We start from the raw sequence: 21,060 nt of genomic DNA, 5'->3' as shown, positions 1-21,060 counted from the left end.
CTACCACTCCCCAACACCACCCCCCACCATCCCCTACCACGCCCCGACACCCCCCCCCACCATCCCCGACACCACTCCCCAACACCCCCCCCCCCCATCCCCGACACCACCTCCCGCCATTCCTTACCACTCCCCGACACCACCCCTCACCATTCCCTACCACTCCCCGACACCACCTCCTTCCATCCCCTACCACTCCCTGACACCACCCCCCACCATCCCCTACCACTCCCCGACACCACCTCTCGCCATCCCCTACCACTCCCCGACACCACCTCCTGCCATCCCCTACCACTCCCCGACACCACCTCTCGCCATCCCCTTCCACTCCTTGACACCACCTCCCGCCATCCCCTACCACTCAGACACCACTTCCCACCATCCCCTACCACTCCACGACACCATCCCCTACCACTCCCCGACACCACCTCCCACCATCCCCTACCACTCAGACACCACTTCCCACCATCCCCTACCACTCCCCGACACCACCCCCCACCATCCCCTACCACTCCCCGACACCACCCCCCACCATCCCCTACCACTCCCCACCATTCCCTACCACTCCCCGACACCACCCCCCACCATCCCCTACCACTCCCCGACACCACCTCCCACCATCCCCTACCACTCCCCAACACCACCCCCCACCATCCCCTACCACTCCCCAACACCACCCCCACCATCCCCTACCACTCCCCGACACCACCCCCCACCATCCCCTACCACTCCCCGACACCACTCCACCATCCCCTACCACTCCCCGACACCACTCCACCATCCCCTACCACTCCCCGACACCACTTCCTGCCATCCCCTACCACTCCCCAACACCACCCCCCACCATCCCCTACCACTCCCCGACACCACCTCCCACCCTCCCCTACCACTCCCCGACACCACCCCCCACCATCCCCTACCACTCCCCAACACCACCCCACCATCCCCTACCACTCCCAGACACCCCCACCATCCCAGCATTCCTAACTCATAAGTGTCCAGTCTTTCTCTGCTACAAGGCAGCTGTTTGTCAATTCTGTTATGATATTTTAATTACTATACTGTATCTTGTATCTGCCAAGCAATCATGACACCCAGTAGCCATACCAGTGTTGCTGAAAGTGCCATGAAGAGTAATAAGCACTAAGTCTTAGAATTAACAAAGATATTAAACAAGTCATAACCTGCAGCTGTAACTGACGTGTTACATTGTACAGTGGTCCCTCGTTTTTCGTAGTTAATCCGTTCCTGGAGTTGCTACTATTATCGAAATCTACGATTTTCGAATCATTTTTCCCCATAAGAAATAATGTAAATACAATTAATCCGTTTCTGACACCCAGAAGTATTAAAACAAGTTTTTTTTACATGAAATATAGATGTACATAATACAATGCGAAATGATGAATGAAACATTAACAGCATAACACTTACCTTTATTGGAGATTCTTCTTAGTGTTTGGGAGACTGGAGGAGGAGAGAGATTGGATTGTTTACAGTTTGGAAGGGGAATCCCCTTCCAGCAACACCTCAGGTACCAATTGCTTTTCTGGGGTTGCTTCTCTTCTCTGTTTCTTAATGCCACTAGGACCAGCTTGAGAGTCACTGGAGTCCTGTCTCGCAAAATAACTGTAGGGAGAGCTCTGTTTCTGGCGTCTCCTTAACACTTCCCTAAAATGGTCCAAGACTTTGTCACTGTACATGTTGCTAACATGGCTTGCAACAGCCTTGTCAGGGTGATGTTTCTCCATAAATCTTAGGGTTTCTTATACTTCCTGATCAGTTCGGCCGCACTTGTGCCACTTTCATATTGTTCAATGATGTTTTTCTTAAATTCAATCGTATTTCTCACCTTCTTTACCACAGGCTTGGCACTAGGAGCTTTCTTTGGAGCCATGGTAGCTTATTTAGTACTTGCAAGCACTAAAATGAGTGGAATATTATGAAATATTTCGTAGGAGCACGTGAGGGGACCTTCGCTCACTGGTAAACAATGCCACACTGGCTGGGTAGGGAGGCCGCCCCGGCTCACACTGTGCGGACGACCTACTATTTGCGAGTCAGCCTACGATTAGCGAGCCCATGTTTATACGAAAATATCCCTACGATTTCCGAAATCTACGATTCCCGAGAACTACAATTATCAAGGGACCACTGTACACAGAAAAAGAGGTTAACATGAGTTTGTGTGACTGACTGAACTGACTGACTGACTTCCTGAGTGACTTGACTGACTTACTGAGTGACTTTACTGACTTACTGAGTAATCTGACTTAATGACTTGACTGACTGACCGTATGACTTGACTGACTTAGAGTGACTTGACTAATAATAATATATTATTATTATTATTCTGAGAAGAAAAAGAGAATAATTTCCATGGAATTAAAGCATGAAATCATAGATAAACAAGCAAGGTGTCCAGGTTTTGGGTTGAGGGGGAAGAGGGAGCTGGCTCCTAACTGAAATGTTGGCATGTAACTCAGAGTAAAAAAAATCGACCCAGGGATGGCTCGTATCTCAAAAACTCATAAGTCAAGGTTCCACTGTATATAGAAATGTACAGTCACTGGACACTTACCTAGAACTGCTGCAGCTTTTGGAATTCTTTGAAACATGGGTATATGCACAGTGGTATTTTACACTCCTCACACATAAAACGAGTGTCTCTTCGTTTTTGTGGGCATTTTGTGGTATGTGCACAGACATAACGCCTCTTCTGAGCAGTTTTCTTGAAAGTAGTAGGAGGGAGTTATATGGGGTAGTGATCACCAGGCCTCAGACGAGAGGGTATGCGTTGATAATTTCATGGGCGCTGGTCTATTGCAGGTGTTGTTCCTTGGTACTTGAATATTATTTGTCTGACAACTGACAAACAAAATTCACCATACTCAGCATGGAAATATTAAGAAGATGGAAAAAGAGTTTTATGTACCACTTATAACTCTTGTGAACACAATCAGCAAACCCAATCTGCAAGTCACGTTTGTCCACTAAGTGCATATTGAGGTTGTAGTCCACAGCTGCAGGTTTTAGAATGGGTTCACTGGTCTCTATTCTGCTTGCCAGTGTCTGCCATTTCGTGTCGGCGAACTGATGTCAACAATGTGACATCACGTTTGTCATGCCACTGAAATGCCATGATGTCATGGGCAGCAAATGCCTGCACCTCACCTCTGAGTGTGCCTGCGTCGAACCTAGGCACATGTTTATGATTTCCATACACTGTGCCACACACGTCTGTCATGTTCACTTGCAAGAAATCACCAAGTAAGGGGCTTGTGTACCAGTTATATGCCCTGTACCAAGATATGGTTCCATCATTGTTCTAACCACATCACCAGAGATACCCAATAACTTCCTGGTATCTCTCAATGTATTACTACCAGCGTACACAATTATATCCAAAACCAGACCACTTTTGCAATCACACGGTACAAATAACTTCATACCAAAGGAAGCATTTCCTCTTGCTTGGTATATACTGCTTTAATGACAGTCTGCCTTTGAACAAAATCAAAGACTTGCCAATAGCAAGCTTCCTGAAGGGATAAAATTACATACAGCACTTTTATATCAGTACATAAGCACATTCCTAATCTTATATAACCTGTCATTTCTGTCAGGCCTTGTTTTGTCTGAGAAGTTTAGCATATGTAACAGCAGTAGAAATCAATTCACTGGTATAATGTCGCTGAAAGATTGGGTTGAAAGCAGGTGGTCTGTCGTCCAGTGTGTGGTGACAGTGTTCAGTGGTCAGTCGTCACGTGAGGTCACAGACCCTGAGCTGCTTGGGGATTAGCGTGGACGGTTACAAAGCATGGCTTGCTTCTACAGTGTTTTAAAAGCTGAGGTTGGAGAGTTGAAGGAGGAGGTCTTGCTTCTCCAGGAGGAGATTAGGAGGCTGAAGGTCCACCTCAATGGGCCTGGGAGAGAGTGTGAGGTGGTTGGAGATGTGGGGAATGAGGCTTCTAGCAGTGAGGTGCAGTCTGTCTCTCACTGTGAGGAGGCTGTAGGTGGGGTGGTAGCAACGGCTACCAGCAGTGAGGTGCAGCCCAGCACCTGCTACAAGTGGCGAGTTGTTCACAGTAATGGGAGGCGCATCAGAGTAAGGAAAGTTAAGAGTGCAGATCTGAAGGTAGGAAATCGCTTCTCTGTTCTCCAGGATGAATGTACTTCAGTGCCCAGTGAAGGTAAGGGTACTACTGCCCCTGCTAATGAAGGTAAGCGCATTCTTGTGGTTGGTGACTCTCAGGTAAGATATGTTGATCGTGCTTTTTGTAATAGGAATAAGAAGATGAGAGATAGAGTGTGCTTCCCTGGAGCTGGTGTTGGGGACATTGTCAACAGACTGGATAATATCATGTCAGGTAATGGGAACAAGCCCATTATCTGTCTCAGTGCTGGTGGAAATGATATTGGGAAGGGTAGGAGAGAAGAGCTGCTAGATAAGTACAGGTCAGCTATAGATTTCATTAAGTCTAAGGGAGGGATCCCAATCATATGTAGCATCTTGCCTAGAAGGGGAGTAGGAAATGAATGGTTGTCTAGGGCAATTGGTGTAAATTGCTGGCTAGACAGATACTGCAAGGAACTTGCAATCCCATTCATTGACAACTGGAACAACTTTTATGGCAAACATGATATGTATGCAAGGGATGGGGTTCATCTCTCTGGGGCAGGGGTGGTAGCACTTGCAGACTCGATTGAGAAGGCCATTGGTGAAATGCCTATGATTTTAAACTGATGGAAGATAGAGGTATGGGTGTGTGTGGGAAACAAGCAGGTTGCAACACTAGGGTTGGAAACAGTAAATGTATAAAAGGCATTCAGCATGAAGTTATAAATAAAGACAATAGAACAGGTCAGCAAACAAAGGGGGACAGCAGAGGGCAGCAAGGGACTAGCTCCCTTAAGGTTTACTATACTAATAGCAGGAGTGTTAGAAATAAGATAGATGAGCTAAGATTAATTGCAAGTGCAGGAAACATAGATATTATTGCTATAACAGAGACCTGGCTCAATCTGAAAGATAGAGCGATGCCCTCTGAATGTCACATACAAGGCTATAAATTATTCCACACTGACAGGGTCAACAGGAAAGGTGGTGGAGTAGCGATGTATGTCAGAGACAATTTAAATTGTTGTGTTAGACAAGATATTAAATTAGAAGCGTCAGCCACTGAATCTGTTTGGTTACAGCTTCTCGAGGGCCGAGAAAAACTAATTTTGGGTGTGATTTACAGGGCCCCAAATCTTGATAGGGAGTGCAGTAAACTTCTATGGGACGAAATTCGTAAGGCATCTACATACGAAAATGTTGTGCTAATGGGAGATTTCAACTATAGACAGATTGACTGGAGCAATTTGACAGGAAATTTAGAGTCGGGTGACTTTCTTGATACGATCCAGGATTGTTTTTTAAAACAGTTTGTGACAGAGCCAACTAGGGGAAATAACCTCCTTGACTTGGTTCTTGCCAGTAGGGAAACACTAATTAATAATCTTGAGGTTAATGATGAGCTTGGGGAGAGTGATCACAAATCACTCAGTTTTAACATATCATGGAATTCCCCTAATAATGGCAATCAAGTCTCCGTCCCTGACTTTCGCTTGGCTGATTTCATAGGACTGAAAAATTACTTAGGTGGGCTGAACTGGAATGACCTGACTAGGGGTCAGGTAGGTGGTGATGGTTGCCGATATGATGCTTTCCAGGGCATAGTTCTAGCTGCTCAGTCAAATTATGTTCCAAATAGGGAAATCAGATCAAACAAAAATGATCCTAAATGGATGAACAATAGATTAAAATATCTGATTGGTCAAAAGAGAGGCATATATAGGCAAATCAAAAGAGGAGAGGGGCAATTAAGAAATCGATATATTCAGTTAAAGAGAGAAATAAAAAAGGGAATTAGAAAAGCAAATAGAGATTATGAGGTTAAAGTTGCAAGAGAATCGAAGACTAACCCAAAAGGATTCTTTCAGGTATACAGAAGTAAGATCAGGGACAAGATAGGCCCACTCAAAAGTTCCTCGGGTCAGCTCACTGACAGTGATAAGGAAATGTGTAGAATTTTTAACACATACTTCCTCTCAGTTTTTACACAGGAGGATACCAGCGATATTCCAGTAATGATAAATTATGTAGAACAGGACGATAATAAACTGTGCACTATTAGGGTCACAAGTGACATGGTCCTTAGGCAAATAGATAAATTAAAACCTAACAAATCCCCAGGCCCTGATGAACTGTATGCAAGGGTTCTAAAGGAATGTAAAGAGGAGCTTAGCACACCTTTGGCTAATCTTTTCAACATATCACTACAAACTGGCATGGTGCCAGATAAGTGGAAAATGGCAAATGTGATACCTATTTTCAAAACAGGTGACAGGTCCTTAGCTTCGAACTATAGACCAATAAGCCTAACCTCCATAGTGGGAAAATTTATGGAATCAATAATTGCCGAGGCAGTTCGTAGCCACCTTGAAAAGCATAAATTAATCAACGAATCTCAGCATGGTTTTACAAAGGGGCGTTCCTGCCTTACGAATTTATTAACTTTTTTCACTAAGGTATTTGAGGAGGTAGATCATGGTAATGAATATGATATTGTGTATATGGACTTCAGTAAGGCTTTTGACAGGGTCCCACATCAGAGACTATTGAGGAAAATTAAAGCACATGGAATAGGAGGAGAAATTTTTTCCTGGATAGAGGCATGGTTGACAAATAGGCAGCAGAGAGTTTGCATAAATGGGGAGAAATCAGAGTGGGGAAGCGTCACGAGCGGTGTTCCACAGGGGTCAGTGTTGGGCCCCCTGCTGTTCACAATCTACATAAACGACATAGATGAGGGCATAAAGAGCGACATCGGCAAGTTTGCCGATGACACCAAAATAGGCCGTCGAATTCATTCTGACGAGGACATTCGAGCACTCCAGGAAGATTTGAATAGACTGATGCAGTGGTCGGAGAAGTGGCAGATGAAGTTTAATATAGACAAATGCAAAGTTCTAAATGTTGGACAGGACAATAACCATGCCACATATAAACTAAATAATGTAGATCTTAATATTACGGATTGCGAAAAAGATTTAGGAGTTCTGGTTAGCAGTAATCTGAAACCAAGACAACAGTGCATAAGTGTTCGCAATAAAGCTAATAGAATCCTTGGCTTCATATCAAGAAGCATAAATAATAGGAGTCCTCAGGTTGTTCTTCAACTCTATACATCCTTGGTTAGGCCTCATTTAGATTATGCTGCACAGTTTTGGTCACCGTATTACAGAATGGATATAAATTCTCTGGAAAATGTACAAAGGAGGATGACAAAGATGATCCCATGTATCAGAAACCTTCCCTATGAGGATAGACTAAGGGCCCTGAAACTGCACTCTCTAGAAAGACGTAGAATTAGGGGGGATATGATTGAGGTTTATAAGTGGAAGACAGGAATAAATAAAGGGGATGTAAATAGTGTGCTGAAAATATCTAGCCTAGACAGGACTCGCAGCAATGGTTTTAAGTTGGAAAAATTCAGATTCAGGAGGGATATAGGAAAGTACTGGTTTGGTAATAGAGTTGTGGATGAGTGGAACAAACTCCCAAGTACCGTTATAGAGGCCAGAACGTTGTGTAGCTTTAAAAATAGGTTGGATAAATACATGAGTAGATGTGGGTGGGTGTGAGTTGGACCTGATAGCTTGTGCTAACAGGTCGGTTGCCGTGTTCCTCCCTTAAGTCAATGTGACCTGACCTGACTAGGTTGGGTGCATTGGCTTAAGCCGGTAGGGACTTGGACCTGCCTCGCATGGGCCAGTAGGCCTTCTGCAGTGTTCCTTCGTTCTTATGTTCTTATGTTCTTATGTTCTTATACATGTGGTATTAGCATTATTGTGGGAAAGAACAGGTACATCTCTGCCACAGTTGTGTCCTTCCACTGGTGTAGCCATGACCTTGGTGAAAGAATTGTTTGCCCTGGTGTACTCGTAGTATGTGTTGCTTTCCCCTGACAATAATTTCCATCAGGGGTTCATCGAAGAATAATTGAAACCATTCCAGTTCAGTGGCATTTTTTCCAAGTGTACAAGATGGCCACATTCCACTTTGTGTTTCATCAAACTCATGGGGATTGGGAACAAAATTGGCACCTTTCTGCCAATCCCATATGTGGTCTGCTGGTGGGTACTGGATATTGACAGGTGGTCGTGGTTGTGGTTGTGCAGGTTGTGGGAGTGTGGGGGTGGTTGAAGCTGGTTGTGGCTGTGCTGAGTTAGCAGTGTGGGTAGCAGTGTGGCCCACTGCTGGTGCCACATGACTCATGCCACTGCCACCTTCTGCCCCATGCACATTACGCATCCCCATTGTAACAATATCATCTTCACTATCAGTTCGTGGTGTAGGGCCACGGGATGTACTCCGAGATTTATTCCTTTTCCTTGGAATGGCATATGGCACACTACCAGAACGCATGCTGCATCGTACATACTGCATCTTTGCTGGAGAATATTTCCCCTCGCTGTCACAACTCGAATTGCTTTCAATATCTTGGAAATCACTATCACTTTCATTGCTCACATCTGAGTCCTGTACATGGGGAAAGTTTTCTCTTTCATCCTGGTACAAGTGAATGTGAGACTGCCCAGCACCAGAAGTGGAAGGTTGTGGGTCATATGGGTTTTCATCACTAATTACGTTATCCTGGGCACTGCTTTCGGTCACACTCTCCTGAAAACCATGGAATTCACTTTTACTGGCGCATCCTACTCTAAAAAAAACTGTCATAGTACTGGTACATTGTACATGCATAAACATAACAAAGCAGTAAAATATTGATCCAAAAAACTAAGTCTCTGTTTATTCTGTTTAATTGGAGACTTCTCTAACATTAAACATTTGTCCCTAAACATTGTTTTCATTAACCGTTCTTTTTTATACGCTGGCCATCTCTTACTGAGGTAGGGTGACCAGAAAAAGAAGAAACTCTTTCACTGTCACTGTCTTGCCAGAGGTGCTGACATTATAGCTTGGATGCCCCTCCAACCTTCAGTATCCCCACCCCTCCATCAGAGTGCAGGTACTGTACTTTCCACCTCCAGGACTTGAGTCTGGCTAACCAGTTTCCCTTGAATCCCTTAACGGTGGCCCAGTGGTCTGGTGGCTAAAACTCCCGCTTCACACACGGAGGGCCCGGGTTCGATTCCCGGCGGGTGGAAATTCCGACACGTTTCCTTACACCTATTGTCCTGTTCACCTAGCAGCAAATAGGTACCTGGGTGTTAGTCGACTGGTGTGGGTCGCATCCTGGGGGACAAGATTAAGGACCCCAATGGAAATAAGTTAGACAGTCCTCGATGACGCACTGACTTTCTTGGGTTATCCTGGGTGGCTAACCCTCCGGGGTTAAAAATCCGAACGAAATCTTATCTTATCTTAACCCTTTGACTGTTGCAGCCCCAAATCCTTTAGTGTCTCCTGGAGTCAAAAAATTTTTGGAAAAGAAAAAAAAATTACTTTTGCTTATGAAATGATAAAGAATCTTTTCCCGATAATAATGATACCAAAAGTATGAAATTTGATCGAAAACTTATGGAATTACGCTCCCGCAAAGTTAGCGATCTCAGCGATGTTGTATACCCTGACTGTATCAAGGTATACAACAAATTCTAACCATACAATAGAGCGAAAAAGTAATGTGAAGGACCTGGGCGTGATAATGTCAGAGAATCTCGCCTTCAAAGACCACAACAATGTATCTACCGCTTGTATACACATCGACGATTTCGCCGAATTTGAGCCCTATTTTCGGCCAATTCCATTGTTCCAGTTGACCAAACTCATAGCTATTTCTGAAGAACTCCAATTTTTTCTATCAGATGAGTACAAGAAACTGCCCATTTACCAATTTTAACTACCCAGTAAAGTGGTCAGAATTTGGCAATTTAGCCAATTTCACGCAAATTAAAAAAGATGCCAGTTTCAAAATAGGGTCCAGAATAAACAATGCAGACATTCTTGGCACTAAAATAACATATCCTCTGACCATTAGTCATGCCTCCAGGCCCCTTTTACATTACTCTTGCTTTCTATTTTGATTTTTTTATACACTACTGATTTTATTCACTACTGCATTATTTTAAAAATGGTATAAATAATATCAGTGCACTAGTGAAAGAATATTAGACTCCCCAATTGACGTGTATTGGATGTGTGGTGTGATTTGCTTACTCTTGAACATTGGTAGAAATCGAACATTTCCGCTATTTTGAGCTCAATTTCAAGGTTGTTTTCATTGTGAAACTAATCAAAATCATCTCTATTTCTGTAATATGTTTTCCATTCTATCAAGTGAGACCAAGAAAACGAGAATACAACCATAAATACTATAGGAAAATACACCTCAAAGTCGGCGTTTTAATCCAAAAACACAGAGTTTTTTTCTCTCATGCGCTGCGTGCTGCAAGATTTTTTTTATACAGTGCACACTGACCACACAGACCCATTCTCTCACATGTGGGCCTACCAGCTTTCTCCTGCTTGATTTGAAACTGCTAGAATTATTGAGTACATGTATACATATGTCTGAAACACTGGCTCGTAAGACATATATATACAGCCGAAACAGTCAAAAGGGTTAATAAATGTTGCCTTACACTCCAACAGTCTGTATAGTCCTTGTGGCTTAGCGCTTCTTTTTGATTATAATAATAATAATAACACTCCAACAGCACTCACTCATATCTCAAACAAACTCGTGCTTGCGTGGGGGCCCCGCATACACACACACACACACACACACACACACACACACACACACACACACACACACACACACACACACACACACACACACACACACACACACACACACACGCAGAGGATGTTCAAGAGAGGGGACACAGGAACAAGGGGTCATAATTGAAAGTTGAAGACCCAGATGAGTCATAGAATAGTCATGAAGTGGAATAGCCTAGCAAGTGAGGTAGTGGAGGCAGGAACCATACATAGCTTTAAGATGAGGTATGATAAAGCTCATGGAGCAGGGAGAGAGAAGACCTAGTAGCACTCAGTGAAGAGGTGGGTCCAGGTGCTGAGTCTCGACCCCCTGAAACCACAGTTAGGTGAGAACAATTAAATGAGTACAAGAAGAAGAACCCAGCCAGTCAAAGTGACTTTCAAGGCAGAATTGACTCGAAACAGGATCCGGACATGCCGGCTTACCTGAAGGTGTATCTTGACCGCGACAGAACACGAGAAGAAAGGCAGAAACTGAAAGAGAGGGTACAAAGACGAAAGGAGGAAAGAAAGGTGAAGATGGAGATGGACAGGAGAACCCAGACTCAGGAGGAAGCTCAAATACAATTTCCCTCGCAACCACCTACAGAAGTCCCCCAACCAGGACAACCCCAATGCAACCAAACATTCTAACCCAAAACTCACATGCCATATCCAGTGCCCCCACCTACCTCATTACAAACTCCACTCTCACAGCAACCACTCATAGTTCCTCATCAGGTCTCCCACTTTCCCAACCCCAATGTACCCCCCAGAAAACAGTTTTAGAAAAGAAGTTGAAGGTAAGGTATACAAATGCAGAGAGAAAAACAAATAAGTATGAGGAGTGGTATGAACGAATCAAGGAGACATCCCCAGATATAAAAGGACTCACAGAAACGAAACTCGCCAGGATGATAACAGATGCAATCTTTCCACCCAGATATCAAATCCTCAGGAAAGATAGAGGGAGCAGAGGGGGAGGAGGAGTTGCACCGCTCATTTAAAAACTGGTGGGGATTTGAGGAAATGGAAGGAATGGGCAAAAGGGACTACTTAGTAAGAACAGTCCAGTCTGAGGGCCATAAGGTGATAATTGCAGTAATGTACAACCTGCCACAGAACTGCAGGAGGCCATGAGAAGAATATGAGAGCAACAGAGCAATGGTTGACACACTAGCTGAGGAAGTCAGAAGAACTCGCATAGGGGAGCAAAGTTACTAGTTATGGGTGATTTCAATCACAAGGAGATTGACTGGGAAAACCTGGAGCCCCATGGGGGTCCCAAAACATGGAGAGCCAAGATGATGGATGTGATACTGGAAAACCTCATGCATCAGCGTGTTAGAGACACTGCCAGAGAGAGAGGTGAGGATGATCCAGCAAGACTGGACCTAGTATTCACCTTGAGTAGTTTGGACATTGAGGATATCACGTACAAAAGGCCCCTTGGAGCTAGTCATCATGGGGTTCTGTGCTTTGATGACATAGTTGAGCTACAAGTGGAGAGAGTAGCAGGAATAGGACAGGAAAACCAAACTACAAAAGGGGGGACTACTCAGGCATGAGGAACTTTCTGCAAGACGTTCAGTGGGAGAGAGAACTGACAGGAAAACCAGTAAAAGAAATGATGGTCTATGTGACAACAAAATGCAAGGAGGCAGAGGAGAGGTTTGTTCTCAAAGGAAACAGAAGTAATGAGAAGACCAGAATGAGTCCTTGGTTCACCCAAAGGTGTAGGGAGGCAAAAACTAGATGCACTAGTGAATGGAAAAAGTACAGAAGACAAAGGACCCAGGAAAATAAAGAGATCAGCCGAAGTGCCAGAAATGAATATGCACAGACAAGAAGGGAGGCTCAGCGACAATACGAAAATGACATAGCATCAAAAGTCAAGTCTGACCCGAAGCTGTTTTATAGCCACATCAGGAGGAAAACAACAGTCAAGGACCAGGTAATCAGGCTGAGGAGGGAGGGTGGGGAGTTCACAATAAACGACCAAGAGGTATGTGAGGAGCTCAACATGAGATGTAAAGAAGCATTTACAGTGGAGACAGGAAGGAATTCAGAACAGGAAGGTGCACCAACAAGTGCTGGATGAGGTACACACAACTGAGGAGGAGGTGAAGCAGCTGCTATGTGAACTTCATACCTCAAAGGCGGTGGGACCAGATAACATCTCTCCGTGGGTCTTAGAAAGGGAGCAGAGATGCTGTGTGTGCCACTAATGAAGATTTTCAACACATCCATTGAAACTGAACAACTTCCTGAGGTATGTAAGATGGCAAATGTAGTCCTAATTTTTAAAAAAGGAGACAGACATGAGGCATTAAACTACAGACCTGTATCACTAAAATGTATAGTATGCTAAGTCATGGAGATCATCATCAGGAGGAGAGTGGTGGAGCACCTTGAAAGACACAAGCTTATAAACGACAATCAGCACGGTTTCAGGGAAGGAAAATCCTGTGTCACAAACCTACTGGAGTTTCATGGCAAGGTGACAGAGGTAAGACACGAGAGAGAAGGGTGGATAGACTGCGTTTTCTTGGACTGCAAGAAGGTCTTCGACACAGTTCCTCACAAAAGGTTAATGCAAAAGCTAGAGGATTAGGCACACATAACAGGAAAGGCACTGCAATGGATCAGAGAATATCTGACAGGGAGGCAACAATGAGTCATGGTACGTGACAAGGTGTCAGAGTGGGCACCTGTGACAAGCGGGGTTCCACAGGGGCCAGTCCTAGGACCTGTGCTGTTTTTGGTATATATGAAAGACATAACAGAAAGGATAGACTCAGAAGTGTCCTTGTTTGCAGATGATGTGAGGTTAGTGATGAGAATAAAATCGGCTGAGGATCAGGCAGGACTACAAAGAGACTTGGACAAGCTACAAGCCTGGTCCAACAACTGGTTCCTTGAATTTAACCCTACCCAATGCAAAATCATGAAGATCGGGGAAGGGCAAAGAAGACCACAGACTGAGTATAGTCTAGGTGGCCAAACAGTGCAAACCTCACTCGAGGAAAAAAATCTTGGGGCGAGTATAATACTGAGCACATCTCCTGAGGTGCACATCAATCAGATAACTGCTGCAGCATACGGGTGTCTGGCAAACCTAAGGATAGTGTTCCAATACCTCAGTAAGGAATCATTCAAGGCTCTGTACACCATATACATCAGGCCCATACTGGAGTATGCAGCAACAGTTTGGAATCCACAACTGGTCAAGCACATCAAGAAATTAGAGAAAGTGCAAAGGTTTGCAACAAGACTAGTACCAGAGCTAAGGGGATTGTCCTACGAAGAAAGGTTAACGGAAATCGACCTGATGACACTGGAGAACAGGAGGGTCAGGGGAGACATGATAACGACATATAAAATACTGCACGGAATAGACAAGGTGGACAAAGACAAGATGTTCCAGAGATGGGACACAGAAACAAGAGGTCACAATTGGAAGTTGAAGATTCAGATGAATCAAAGGGATGTTAGGAAATATTTCTCCAGCCATAGAGTTGTCAGGCAGTGGAATAGCGTAAAAAGTGACGTAGTGGAGGCGGGAACTGTATATAGTTTTAAGATGAGGTTTGATAAAACTGAAGATTGAGACACTTATGCAACATATGGGAATCTTTATTCAGGAAACGTTTCACCACACAGTGGCTTCATCCTCTCCTTACACCTTCCTAGTTTGTATTGGACTGATGAAGCCACTGTGTGGCAAAACGTTTCCTGAATAAAGAGTCCCATATGTTGCATAAGTGTCTCAATCTTCAACTTGTCGATTTTTCAAACCATTCATCACACACGTTTGATAAGCTCATGGAGCAGGGAGAGAGAGGACCTAGTATCAATCAGTGAAGAAGTGGGGCCAGGAGCTATGAATCAACCCCTGTAACCACAAATAGGTGAGTACACACACACACTACTAACTTGATACTTCAGAGGCGGTGGGACTGGAGTTTACCTGGAGAGAGTTCCGGGGGTCAACGCTCCTGTGGCCCGGTCCGTGATGAGGCCTCATGGTGGATCAGAGCCTGATCAACCAGGCTGTTACTGCTGGCTGCATGCAATCCAACGTACAAGCCACAGCCCGGCTGGTCAGGTACCGACTTTAGGTGCTTGTCCAGTGCCTGCTTGAAGACAGCCAGGGGTCTATTGATAATCCCTCTTATGTATGCTGGGAGGCAGTTGAACAGTCTTGGGCCCCTGACACTTATTGTGTTGTCTCTTAACGTGCTAGTGAAACCCCTGGACAACACCTCTCCATGGATCCTTAGGGAGGGAGCAGAAATGCTGTGTGTTCCACTAACAACAATTTTCAGCACATCCACTGAAACTGGGCAACTACTTGAGGTATGGAAGACTGCAAATGTAGTCCCCATTTTTAAGAAAGGAGACAGACACAAGGCATTAAACTACAGACCAGTGTCACTGATGTGTATAGTATACAAAGTCGTGGAGAAGATTATCAGGAGGAGAGTGGTGGAGCACCTAGAACGGGACAAGCTTATAAATTACAACCAGCACGGATTCAGGGAAGGAAAATTCTGTGTCACAAACCTACTGGAGTTTTGTGACAAGGTAACAGAAGTAAGACACGAGAGAGAGGGGTGGGTAAATTGCATTTTCTTGGACTGCAAGAAGGCTTTTGATGTTCCTCACAAGAGATTAATGCAAAAGCTAGAGGATCGGGCATGCATAATAGGAAGGGCACTGCAATGGATCAGGGAATACCTGACAGGGAGGCAACAACGAGTCATGGCACATGATGAAGTGTCAGAGTGGGCGTCTGTGATGAGTGGGATTCCATAGGGGTCAGTCCTAGGACCAGTTCTATTTTTGGTATATGTGAATGACACGGCAGAAGGGATAGACTCCGAAGTGTCACTGTTTGCAGATGATGTGAAGTTAATGAGGAGAATTAAATCTGATGAGGATCAAGCAAGACTACAAAGAGACCTGGACAGGCTGCAAGCCTGGTCCATCAACTGGCTCCTTGAATTTAACCCTTCCAAATGTAAAGTCATGAAGATCGGGGTAGGGCAAAGAAGACCGCAGACAGAGTAGAGGCTATGTGGCCAAAGACTGCAAACCTCACTCAAGGAAAAGGATCTTGGGGTGAATATAATACCAAGCACATCTGGCATGCACATCAACCAGGTAACTGCTGCACCATATGGGTGCCTGGCAAACCTGAGAATAGCATTCCGATACCTCAGTAAGGAATCGTTCAAGACTCTGTACACCGTGTATGTCAGGTGCATACTGGAGTATGCAGCACTAGTTTGGAACCTACACCTGGTCAAGCACATCAAGAAATTAGAGAAAGTGCAAAGGTTTGCAACAAGACTAGTTTTAGAGCTATAGATTAAAGATTAAAAAAAAAAATTATATATTTTATTTCTCTGCAAAGGTTACAGTGTGTAATTACAATTTTGATTTGTTAAGTACAAAGAAAGCCACTATCATGCCAGGGCATTTCAGACAAACTAATCCTACTACATAATAGCTACTTAAGTCTACACAAGACAAGAATGGTAGTCAAGGTGGAGGTTTATAAGAATAATAATCTTGAAGTTGCACATAATAAAAACAATATTACAATTAATGGATCAAATGGTAATATTTTATGGATTGGCAGATGTTTTAAGACTTGAGGGCATATAATATTTGGGAGAGTTGCTTCAAACTGATTAGGAGTTGTTTTGGTTATTATTGAGAGATGAGATGATTCTTAGTCATAGCCCTAAATTTGTATGTAGTCAAGGGATTCCTTAACTGGTTCAGGTAGTGAATTCCAGGTCTTCGAGCCCTTTATCTGTATTGCATTTTTGCATAGTGTGAGACTGACACGAGGGATGTCGAAGAGTGCCTTGTGCCTTTTATTGTGACTGTGCGTTCTGTTGTAGCTATCAAGAAGTTTAAGCGAAGGGTTTATATTTGAGTTTAATGTTCTGTATATATAGTAGGCACAATAATGTAAGTGTATGCCTCGTACATTTAGTAGGTTCAGGCTTTTGAAAAATGGTGGGGTGTGCTGTCTGACAGAGGAGTTGGTAATCATCTGCATAGCAGCTTTTTGTTGGATTATTAAAGGTTTAAGGTGGCTGGCTGTAGTTGATCCCCAAGCACAAATACCATAGGTGAGGTAGGGATATATTAAAGTGTGGTATTGGGTAAGGAGTATCGTTTGGGGCCCATAGTAATGCACATGTATCTTGGAAAGGATGCCTACTGATTTGGAAACTTTCTTGGATATATGCTGGATGTGGGAATGAAATTTAAGATTACGGTCAAGGTGAAGACCTAGAAATTTACCCTCAGTGTGTCTTGTAATGGGGGAACCATTTATCGATATATTAAGTTGGATATTTAAGGCTCTGTTTCCAAACAGCATGAAGTATGTTTTGTCTATTTTGAAAGTGAGTTTGTTGGTCATCATCCAAGTAGATATTTGTAGTATTTCCTTGCTTACAGTGTCTCTAAGTACATGTATAGCTTGATTTGAGTGAGAGTAGACATAAGTAGTGTCATCTGCAATAGAACTGTTTTAAGGAGTTGAGATGCATTGGGGAGATCATTGATGTAGATGAGAAAGAGGAGTGGGTCTAGGACACTACTCTGGGGCATTCCGACAGCTACAGGCTGGATAGTGGAGTTGATTCCATTTGCATATACATACTGGTGTCTGTTGTTAAGATAAGATTTTAGGTAATGTTCTTTGATGCCATAATAGTTTAGTTTTAGGTGCACGAGATCGTGGTCCACTGTATCAAATGCTTTCCATAGGTCAGTGAAGAGCCCCAGTGGATATTTATTTTTATCGAGGGCTTAATATATTAGTTCAAGCATTTGTATAATAGCATTATTCATACTTTTTTTTTTTTTTGGTCTAAAACCAAACTGGCAGGGGTAAAATACGTTGTTGGATATAAGGTACGAGTAAAGTCGTTTGTGTATTATTTTTTCAAATATTTTAGAAAGTAAGGGCAAGTTTGATATAGGTCTATAGTTGTTCAGATCAGTTGGAATACCTCCTTTAAGGATCGGGGTAACCCTTGCTGTCTTGAGTATGAATGGGAAGGTTGAGGACTCTACAGATTTGTTAAACAGTGTTGCAGTAATGGGTGACAGCACATGAGATGCTTTTTTATATATGAATGGTGGCAAGTTATTTAGATCTCCTTCTTTGGTTTTAATGATTTAATGATGAGTGAGACTTCAGTAGAATTAGTTGGAGCTAGATATAGAGTATTTAGGTAGTTGCCAGTGAGGTAGTCGTTTGGCTGGGTATTAGAGCTAGGAATTTGGCTTGTGAGCTTTGATCCTACAGTAGAGAAGAAGACATTAAATTTGTTGGCCATGTCTATAGGCTGTATGTGAGGTTCATCTGGTTTAGTTAAGTTTATCTCTCTGTTTCTAGACAGTTTTCTAGAGCCCAAAATTTTGGAGAGGGTTTGTCAAGTCCTTTATATATCACCTTTTATTATGCTAAAGGGAATGTCCTATGAAGAGAGGTTGAGGGAAATCGGCCTGACGACACTGGAGGACAGGAGGGTTAGGGGAGACATGATAACGACATACAAATTACTGTGAGGAATTGTCAAGGTGGACAGAGACAGGATGTTCCAGAGATGGGACACACAAGGGGTTACAATTGGAAGTTGAAGACTCAGATGAGTCAAAGGGATGTTAAGAAGTATTTCTTTAGTCATAGAGTTGTCAGGAAGTGGAATAGTCTGGCAAGTGACATAGTGGAGGCAGGAACCATACATAGCTTTAAGAAGAGGTATGTTGAATCTCATTGAGCAGGAAGAGTGACTTAGTAGTGACCAGTGAAGAGGCAGGGTCAGGAGCTGTGACTCTACCCCTGCAACCATAGCTAGGTGAGTACACATTCTCTCTCTCTCTACCTCTGCCCCTCTCTGTGCCTCTCCCTCTATCCCTCTCTACTTTATACCTACCTGTTGGATATTCAAGCCCCTTGCATACAAAAAGTCTTTTACCTCCTCCCCAACTTTTCCTAGGATGACCCCCTTACCCCTCCTTTACTCCACTACAGATTTAACTCTCCAAATAAAGTATCACTCAAAAATAAAATAAAAAAGTACAAAAACCTAAAAGATTTTGATAAAATATGGATTACAAAATAACTAGCTAAAAAAATTTGATAAAATCTGAGAATATAAAATAACTAGCTATAATTGAGATGTGGCTTGTATATATAATCTATTTTGTAAGATTTGGAACCAATTTGTGTTTCAGAGGTCAATAATATTGATCCTAATAAGAATCATCATTAAGAAGAGATTTGCATGTGAGAAATCCACAAAGCACACTTTCAATGATATTCTGTTCTTGGTTTAGGTTTAGGGATCATGCACCAAGGCAGAATGACATAGGCTCTACAAAGAAAATAAGCAAATTTGTAAGGCAAACAGTATAGTGTAGGTTAGGCAGGTAGAGATATAAAAATTAGGCTGATTTGAACACTCAAGGTCTGTAAGGTATACTCAAATTAACTCGGTTGTTTTTCAGTACAAATCATAACACAATAAGGGCTGTGATGAAGCTAAAATAATCTCAGATTGCAGCTATGCCTCTAGTAAATAAAAATAAAAATCAGCTATGATAGGGGCTACCCTTAATTTAAACCTATTAAAAGACATTAGAGATTGGACAATATCATGAGGGTACCAGTAATTAAAGTTCTTGAAAGGATGAGGATTTAACCCTTTGACTGTTTCAGTCGTATATACGTATATGTCTTATGAGCCTATGTGTTTGACGTATATATACTCAAAAATTCTAGTGGCTTCAAATCAAGCAGGAGAAAGCTGGTAGGCCCACGTGTGAGAGAATGGGTGTATGTGGTCAGTGTGCACAGTATAAAAAAAAATCCTGCAGCACGCAGTGCATAATGAGAAAAAAAAAACCCGACCGCATTTTTGGATTAAAACACCAAATTTGAGGTGTATTTTCGTGTAGCATTTATGGTTGTATTCTTGTTTTCTTGGTCTCATTTGATAGAATGGAAAACATATTATAGAAATAGAAGTGATTTTGACTGATTTTGCTATGAAAAGGATCTTGAAATGGAGTGCAAAGTAGCAGAAATGTTTGATTTTTGCCGAAGTTCAAGAGTAAACATTGTGCAATAAATGTCCAACTAGCCATTGTAATATGCAGTCAAGAATGGGTTGACATTATTTATACAGTTATTACAATATTGCATTAGTCTGCATAACAGTAAATCTTCAATTTTTTGTGAATAAAAATTAAAAATAGAAAGCAAGAGTATTATAACAAGGGCCTAGAGACGTGACTGATGAACAGAGAAAATATTATTTTAGTGCCAGGAATGTCTGCATTGTTCATTCTGGACCCTACTTTGAAACTGACATTTTTTTATTTGCATGAAATTGGCCAAATTGCCAATTTCTGACCACTTTATTGGGTAGTTGAAATCTGTAAATGGGCGGTTTCTTGTACTCAGTCGATAGAACAAATGGAGTTCTAAAGAAGTAGCTGTGAGTTTGATCGGCTGGAACAATGGAATTGGCCAAAAATAGGGCTCAAAGTGGGTGAAATCACCGATGTGTAAATGTTGCTGAGGTCGCTAACTTTGTGAGAGCATAATTCCGTAAGTTTTCCATCAAATTTCATACTTTTGATGTCATTATCATCGGGAAAAGATTATCATTTCATGAGAATTTTTTTTTTTTTTCAAATATGTTGCGACACCAGGAGACACTTCAGGATTTGGGGTTGCAACAACCAAAGGGTTAACAAGGAGGACAGGTCATGTGGCCTGACCTAAATTTCATAGTGTGTATTGATAAACCCTCTATTGACTGGATTTCAGAAATTAGGAATAAAATATCCTCGGGCAACCGATTCATAAACAATGGGCAGTCTGTTGCTGGGGCAACTGATTTGGAAACAAACTTTATTAATTAGACAAGTGTCCATTTATTGTATGATCATGGCAAACTCTTGTCTTTGTCCACCCCAAGTGCCATTACTGCCCAACACCTCCCACCTATTGGAATCTTAAATTGAGGGTTGCTACACAGCATAGAGTGCATCCTTTAAAATACTACATTTTGTTTCTTACACTGGTATCTTTTTTTCCATACACACACCAGCACTTAGAGCTTAAAGCCTCTTACAACACAATCCATTGCCTAGCATCTAGTTCATAATTTTATAGCTTTTTTTCCACACACAGCATCACCTTGCACCAGTGCCTAACACCCCACTCTTCACTGCTTAGC

At 42.8% G+C, this 21,060-nt stretch overlaps 1 protein-coding gene across 5 annotated transcripts in view; it reads left to right on the top strand.

Annotated features, from left to right (window-relative positions):
- Positions 1-21,060, top strand: part of LOC128689424 (protein wntless) — a 169,422-nt gene that overhangs the window by 30,006 nt on the left and 118,356 nt on the right. For 4 of the 5 annotated variants that reach the window (XM_053777685.2, XM_053777684.2, XM_053777687.2 and 1 more), the window contains exon 2: position 21,060. This exon is cut by the window's right edge and continues 178 nt beyond it. The exons of the other annotated variant lie outside the window; for it this stretch is intronic. In XM_053777685.2, the coding sequence (XP_053633660.1) occupies position 21,060 (1 nt within the window). The remainder of the gene's footprint in view (positions 1-21,059) is intronic. 5 annotated transcript variants of the gene reach the window in all.

The sequence above is a fragment of the Cherax quadricarinatus genome, chromosome 18 (genome assembly GCF_038502225.1).
Source record: "Cherax quadricarinatus isolate ZL_2023a chromosome 18, ASM3850222v1, whole genome shotgun sequence".
Classification (NCBI taxonomy): domain Eukaryota; kingdom Metazoa; phylum Arthropoda; class Malacostraca; order Decapoda; family Parastacidae; genus Cherax; species Cherax quadricarinatus.
This window is presented reverse-complemented; position numbering and strand designations above follow the sequence as displayed.